The sequence below is a fragment of the Benincasa hispida genome, chromosome 5, assembly GCF_009727055.1.
Source record: "Benincasa hispida cultivar B227 chromosome 5, ASM972705v1, whole genome shotgun sequence".
Taxonomy (NCBI): Eukaryota; Viridiplantae; Streptophyta; class Magnoliopsida; order Cucurbitales; family Cucurbitaceae; genus Benincasa; species Benincasa hispida.
Window position 1 is genome coordinate 48912778 of NC_052353.1, and position 8024 is coordinate 48920801.

An 8024-nucleotide genomic window follows, 5' to 3' on the forward strand; every position below is an offset into this window, starting at 1 on the left:
ATCAATTGATGAAAGTTTTGGTATATAGAATTTTGAACAATACTTTGTCTTTTGTTGAAACTCTTGGCCCTTTCTGTCTAATCTTCCAATAATTCAAGAAATGGTTGTCAATATTATCCTCTCTCTCCAAAAAAAAAAAAAAAAAAAGCATACTTTAACCTTTGAAATAATTATATATATGTATATATTTTCTCTCTCTAAATGGGACAAAAGGGGCACCTTACCTGCCTAAGTTTCACTTCAAAATAAAAGGAACATTCTTGGCCCATAACATACAATTCTTTATTGGAGTTTTGTTAAGGGGGTGGGGAAAAGTTAGGTTTTTTCAAATTTAGTGTTTGCTTTCCAGGTAGAAAAAGACAATCTTTACAAAATATCCTTTACATCTTTGCTTATTTGGTGGTTTGTCAATTCTATCTCCTTCAACAAAATAATTCACACCCATCTGCATAAAAACAAGGTTTCTTTTATGGTGTCAAGTGTTCTTTTTTTTTGGGTAATTGAAACATTGATATAATGTCTCATATAATCTTCATTCTTGATTTATCCTTTATTAGATAAGGAGGGAGATTCAATTAGGGATTTTATATCTCAGATTTTTAATGATTTTGACTTAGTTTGGAATGCTCTACGCTCATAATCATTTCGTTTTTTGTTTTTGATTTTTTAAAATTAAGCTTATTTCCTCCTAATTTTTTATAATTATTTGTATCTTTCTTTAGTACAATGGTTGAATTCTTAGCCAAATTCAAAAAATAAAAGCAAGTTTTTAATAACTTCTTTTATTAATTTTCAAATTTTGGTTTAGTCTTTTAAACCATTGGTAAAAATAAGATAACAAAGGAAGAAGTTTGGAGGTAGAAGTAATGACTATATGTTTAATTTTAAAAAATAAAAAATAAAAAATCAAATGGTTACCAAATGGAGCCTAAATAATTCTTGAAATATTTTACTACTAGGCACCTATGGGAAGATACATCATATTTTGTTGCCTAATGGAATACTAGATTTTTTTTTTTTTTTTTTTTTATAATTACGATGCATCTTGTATATCTCTGAATTGGAAGGCTTTTCTCTGGTCTCTGCTCTTTTGATTTTTAAACTGTGGGCTTCCTTTGTCTCTCCTATGTATATATTTTTATGATCAATGCATCTCTTTTGGTATCGGAGCGTGTTGAGGGCATTAAAGATGTATTGACCTAGTTAAGATGTCCAAGTGCGCCTACCGATCTCTCGCTCTCTAGTATTTTATTAAAAAAATAATTGTTGAAGTATACTTTTGAAAAAATAGCTATAATATGAAGTATGAATGGGTTTAGTGAATTTCAAACTTAAAATGAAAAAGCATAATAAAATAAGATAAAATGGTAATTCTTGAAAAAATCGAAGAGCAATCAAAATTGGTAGGAGGTGGATCCTAAATGTTGTGGTAACTAAACTTTACAAATCAACATAATTTTAAAAGTGATTTTGATATTTGTATTGGTTTAATAGTTAAATAGTTTAACCAAATACTAAAAAGGGTTAAAATTTTCACGTAATCACTTATTGACCGAATCTTAGAACTCTATGTACCCCTCAAATCCCATGTGAATTTAATGAAAATTATGTCTTTATTTATAAATCCTTGATCCACCACTTTTAGTTGCTAATACAAAAGTTTAATCATACTTCAAAATTTGTTAATTTTAAGTCTCTTGGTCCCTTGTAGTATATATTTTTATCTTAATGCATCTCTTTCGAAATAGGGGTGTGATGTGGATGCTATAGATGTATCAATTTAATTGAGATGTCAAGTCTCTCGACCAATAATACTCTTGTTTAAAAAAAAATTAAATCGATTTTCTTTAACAACACAACAAGAAAAGTATGAGAAGGTACTTAATTATCCTCATTATTTTCTATATGCCTGCATACTTATCCATATAGTGTTGCAAATTTATTATGTTTAAATATGTTTGATGCAAATAAAATCGAAAAAATTATTCTTTACAATTAATACTTTTAACCTACATGTCAAAAAAAAGAAATTGAAATTTCAAAAAATATATATTTAGAAAAGCTTCAAAAGCTTAAAAAGAGCCATTATAAGCCAACTAGCTTGCATTTTTTTTAAGAAAGATGAAAGAAGTATCTTATTTCGAAATATTTTACTCTCAAACATGGTTATAAATTTCTCCAATGGTCATCCAAACGCCTTTCTAAGAAGATATATTGTGTATATATGAATCTTTCATAGAAGCAAACAAAAGGGAGTGTGATAAAATAATTTAGGGCTATTAATAAAACTCTACAAAATAAACAGTAAAGTTATAGGAAGATATTGACCCAAATGCATCACAAATTAATATAAACCGAAAAGGGTTGATTTTAGTAAAAAGAAAAGGATTAAAAGAAGAAAGACAATATTAGGGTTTTGTGAAAAAGGCATAGATTCTCCAACTTTTAAACAAGCCAAGGCCAAGACCCTAAGGGCAAGGCAAATGCATGTGAGTTTCTGTAAATGTTGGATTCCACAATCCAAATTTGCTCTTCTTTTTGGGGATGTTTTTGTGTCAAAAGTCACCCATCTCATATTTCCAATAATCTTCCTTACCCAAAAATAATAATAATAAAAATAAAACTCCATCTTCAAATTACTCAAATCAAAACCAAATTTAGTAGTACTTTAAAACACAAAGCTTGAATTTTGTTGATCAAATTTTCCATTTTTGTTAGTTTAATTTGTTTGATACTATACATACTAAAAAAAAAATCTCATTTAAATAGCTCATTAAAAAAAAAAAAGAAAAAAGAAAAAAACCTATACATATTTAGCTTGTGGGTAAAAGACAAGCCAAAAAAAACAAACATCCCTCCTTAAATGACAATGATTTGCTTTTTCCTAAACCCCTTCTCTTAATATTATTAATCAATAAAATTACTTAATTAGCTAAGGGTTTCATATAGTTTTGAAGCTCTTATAAAACCACCCTTAATTAAATCAAAGAAAGAGAGAAATAGAAATTAAAATATGCATAATAATAATAATAATAATAATGTAGAGGAATCTTTGAAAGGGGCCTCGAAAGTTGAGGAGTTTTGGGGTAAAAATGTGGGAGAAAGGGAAGAGAATATTCTATACCCATAAGAGTTCATTAGCAAAATTCCAAAAATTATAAATTAAACAAAGTCTTAAAGCAAAAACATGATTAGATTATGATTAAGATTAGCAGGAAAAGTCAGCTCACAAGGGGACGACTGCTCACACTTCCAAAAATTCACTGCCCCTTTGTCAGCTAAAACACCATGTTTGTTTCCCTAATTAACTATTCCTTTATAATTTACATCTTTTCTTCAAATACTTTTAACCTAACTATTCTCTCAACATCAACAAATCATCAAACATAATCATCAAATTAAGGAAGCTCACATTCAAATGCTTCCTTGTCTTGGCTGAGTTGTGAAAATTTAACTATACACATTAAGTTTTTTCTTTTTTTCCATTATACCCATTTTCATATATCAAAGTACCCATAATATTAGACCTCTAAAAAGCAATATTTATTGTTTATATAATTGAGAGAGAGAGAGAGTATGATAAAGAAAGTGAGAAGGGCAAAGAAATTATGGGATAATCATTCCAAAAGGAAAAGGTAATAAAAACTAGCTTTTCTTTCTTTACTCTATAAAACTTCTCTCATCATATGTGTCATCATGCACCTTTGCCCACCAAATCCCTTCCCCCCACTAGCCTTTAACTTTTTTCACCCCCCTAAAACAAAAAAAAAAAAAAAAAATTTTTACCTTGTTACACATGATGTTACAATATTTCCAAAAGCATCATAGATAAAAATAGAAAACTAAAGTCAGTTTTTTTTTTTTTATTATACCAGAAAGAAATAGTTTGAAATTATTGCCAAAAATTATTCAATAATCTTAATAGAGAGAAGAGAGAGAGAGAGAGATAGAAGAAAGATCCAAATCTTGTCAATTTCTCTCCTTTGTTACATATATATGAACACTTCTTCCTTTGAGTCCAAACACTTTTACTTCTAGGTGTCTTGTAGATTTGAGAGAGAGTCAATTTTACTAAGAAGACAACAAGAAGAAAAACTTCTTAAGATTTGTTGTTTTGTAAAAGAAAAGGAAGATGTCTGAAGAACAAGCAATTTCAAATCCCTTCATTTGCAGCATCCCATCACTTGGATCAAACAACAACCCTTCTGTTGTCAAGAAGAAGAGAAATCTCCCTGGAAATCCAGGCAAGAAAAAGCAAATCTTTGTAATTGTGTTTATATATATATATATATATAGGTTTATTATGTGTGTGTATGTGTATATGTATCTTCTTTTTACTATTTTTGTGGCTTAGGTTTCTTCTTGTATGGGAATTTAAGGTGGAATATTGTGATGGATATATATTATTCAACTTTTCATCTAAAAACTGTTTGTTTATCTCTGAAAATGTCAGAAATAACCTTTTCTCTCTGATTATTATTGCTCTTTACAACCCTCAAATTTTTGTTATTATTTGAGTTTTAAGAAAAAACCCTCATGAAAAGGGTTACAAAGCAATCATCTTTTGCCACATATCTTCATGAATATGGAAAAAAGATTACATTTTTCATAACCCATTTGTTTAAACGTTTAAGTTTTGAGTTTTATATATACAGTGATTCAACACGGTATTAGAGCCATTAATTTGATTAATATTGATAATCACTTGACAGATCCTGATGCGGAAGTTGTGTCGTTGTCGCCAAAAACGCTAATGGCAACGAACCGATTCTTGTGTGAGATATGTGGAAAGGGTTTTCAAAGGGATCAAAACCTACAACTGCATAGGAGAGGACACAATCTTCCATGGAAGCTGAAACAAAGAAGCAATGGAAATAAAGAGCCAAGGAAGAGAGTTTATGTTTGTCCAGAGAAGAGCTGTGTACATCACCATCCTTCAAGGGCTCTTGGAGATCTCACAGGAATTAAAAAGCACTTTTGCAGGAAGCATGGGGAGAAGAAGTGGAAGTGTGAGAAATGCTCTAAGAAATATGCTGTGCAGTCAGATTGGAAAGCACACTCCAAAACTTGTGGCACCAAAGAGTATAAATGTGACTGCGGGACTCCATTTTCAAGGTAACTTAGGTCATCCAATTGCTAATCATTCGGTTTTTAGTTTTTGATTTTTAAAAATTGTTTTTTGTTTTCTCACTGTTTCTTACTCACGATTTTCGATTTTGTATATAAACATCGGAAGTTTAAGTCAATTTTCAAAAACAAAAACAATTTTTTGAAAATTACAACCCTTTTAGATTTTGCTTTGATTTTGAAAATACTCCTAAAACCTAGACATCAAAACATTAGTCAAATCTATAAAAATGATGTTTATAGGCTTAATTTTCAAAATCAAATGGTTACCAAACAAATACTTTAATTTTGAAAACACTCTTAAAATATAGACAACAAAAACTCGAAGGAAGTGAAGTTTTATAGACTTAATTTTCAAAAACAAAAAGCCGAATGGATTACAAAACAAAGCTTTAAATTTATTCCTTTCATGTTCATCAGTTTTGCATTCCAATATATCCTCTTAATATAAAGGATTAAGTTTCTTTTTTTCTTTTTGAGAAGAACTAAAGGATTAAGATTATATAAATGTATTCTCTGAATATATATTAATATGTTTTCATTCTATGGAGCTAAGTTTATGGTCAAATTGTCTGTTCTTCCATGAATTTTTTTTGTAGTTAACAGACGGAGAGAGAATAATATAATGAAACCACATAAACATAATATCATGAAGATATTGAAATTGATGTGTGTTGAGATGATGAAGCAACCTTAAAGCCTAATTTGATGGGTTTATAGTAATTTACTCCTATATTTGTATTCATATTTTTATCGATCTCCACTCATTTAAAAATTTGAACGAGATTCAATTATGTTATTTGAAAGATCGAATTATAATATAAAAGAGTTTTGAATATAGGACCTTATCATTCTTCTAATACAATTAGGTTAAATTTAAACTTGGAACGTTTATAATTTATATTCTTTTAACATGCGTACCTGTTAAAGACAATGACCTTTACATATATCCATAATGATATGACACTGTCTACTTTAAGATATAAGTCTTCGCGACTTTACTTTTGGAGATAGTTATTCTCTCTTATAAACTCATGATTTTTTTCTTATCTAGTTAATATAAGATTTTGGTCGCATTCCCAACATATGCATTTGAGTTTGAAATAATGATCAAACTTTTGTCTGGTTTTTGTTTGGTTTTCTTTGTTTTTTTGTACTTATATATGGCTTACTTAGAAACCTGTGTCAAAATGCAGGAGAGATAGCTATGTAACTCACAGAGCATACTGTGTAGCATTAGCAGAAGAAACAGCAAGATTAAATGCAGCATCAACCATTGCCAACAACAGCAACAATTCAATGGCTGATAATTTCAACAACTACCATTTCCTAAAGCCCACAAACAACAACAATAATCCTCTACAATTCTTCCCTTCCTCCAACTTTTTCAAACCAGATGATCAAACTTCCCACATGTTTTTCAATAACATCAACAATGTCACTCCCACAATAGGACTCCCCTTTTGGATGGCTACAAATCCTCACCAAATCAATTTCCCTCACCCATTACTTCATCAACAAACAACAACAACAACAAATTCTGATGTTCTTTCTGTTCCTTCCTTATACAGCAATGAAGAACAACAATTTATGGGTTCATCAGCCAACATGTCAGCTACTGTGTTGCTGCAAAAGGCTGCACAAATTGGAGTGACAACCTCCACAACAGACCCATCATTGATTGAAAGTTTTGGGTTGAAATTCAGTACAGTAACTGATGGGAAAGGCTTTTTTTCAGGGATTTATGGCTCAATAATGAACTCAAACTCCAACATTATTCCTAGTTGTTGTAGCCTTGAAAATTGTGGAGATCATGAGGGCTCTGAAATATACCCTCCACCAGCAAAGAGAATGAGACACACAGTTAGTGAAGAGAGTGTTACTGGTGGAGAAGGAGAGACAAGGGATTTCTTGGGTGTGGGAATGCACACCATATGCCATCCATCACCAGTAAATGGATGGATCTGATTTCATTTGATAAGATCCATGCATATTCAGTTGAGGAAAAGCAGAAAGCTGATAGCTTTTTAAAGGAGCAGAGGAGAGCAGAGCAGTGGGGGCAAATGAGTCAAGTAAATTAAGGACCCCTTTTGGAATCAATCCATTTTATGTTATTTGTGTATTTTTCTTTCATTTTTGGTTCCTCTTTTTCTTGTGGTATCAAATGGGTATTGGGAAAAAAAAAGAAGAAGAAAAAGGGGATATTTTTATTTTATATTGAGTGAAAAGGGCATGGATTCTTTTCAGTATAAATATACCAGGAAAGTCTGGTTATTAAAAAAAAAAAAAATGACAAGGGAGAAATGATTATCCCTTTCTATTTATTTGCTAGTTTATCTTTGTTATGTTGGGGATGCCAACATGGTCTCACGCAGGGTGGAAATTTTCCATCGAAATCTCCTTTTTCCCGTTTTGAGAAATTTTCCAGAAAATTTTATTTTGTTTTTCCCTATTTCCACGAAATTTCGAGAAATTCTTTTTTAATTAATTACTTTAGTTTAATTCAAGTTTTTCAATTTTTTTTCTTCTAATTACATAAAATTATATAGTTTTACACATCAATATCATTTAGATTAAATTTTTTTTAATGTGCTACTTTTCTTAATTTTCAACTTTATTTTCAATTCTAAACTATTTATTTCAAAAGAAATTGAATTTGAAAAAAAAACTATATTTATTTTTAACCTCATTCAAACTTTTTCAATTAAATTTTTGTATTATTTCGCCTCAAAATTGATTTGACGTGAGTTTTTTTCTTTTCCTATGTCCAAAATTTTTATTTTCAGTGTTTCACCTTCAAATATTTATAAATTTTATACTTTTTGCAATTACTTTTCAATTTCTTTTTAAATTTCGACTCTCGCATCACTATTTACATAGATATTATATTTACAATA

At 29.8% G+C, this 8024-nt stretch overlaps 1 protein-coding gene across 1 annotated transcript; it reads left to right on the top strand.

The window, feature by feature from the left end:
• The first annotated feature begins 3970 nt into the window (after positions 1-3970).
• Positions 3971-7378, top strand: LOC120078337 (zinc finger protein MAGPIE-like). Its single transcript, XM_039032578.1, has 3 exons — positions 3971-4244; positions 4713-5115; positions 6324-7378. The coding sequence occupies exons 1-3, from the start codon at positions 4133-4135 to the stop codon at positions 7093-7095; spliced, it is 1287 nt and encodes a 428-aa protein (XP_038888506.1). The 5' UTR covers positions 3971-4132; the 3' UTR covers positions 7096-7378.
• The last annotated feature ends 646 nt before the right edge of the window (positions 7379-8024 follow it).

Excerpts from the sequence above, each read along its gene's own strand:
- LOC120078337 (XM_039032578.1), top strand. The coding sequence starts at position 4,133 with ATGTCTGAAGAACAAGCAATTTCAAATCCCTTCATTTGCAGCATCCCA. Across the intron at positions 4,245-4,712 it reads AAATCTCCCTGGAAATCCAG|ATCCTGATGCGGAAGTTGTG; the intron begins GCAAGAAAAAGC and ends ATCACTTGACAG. Across the intron at positions 5,116-6,323 it reads TGCGGGACTCCATTTTCAAG|GAGAGATAGCTATGTAACTC; the intron begins GTAACTTAGGTC and ends GTCAAAATGCAG.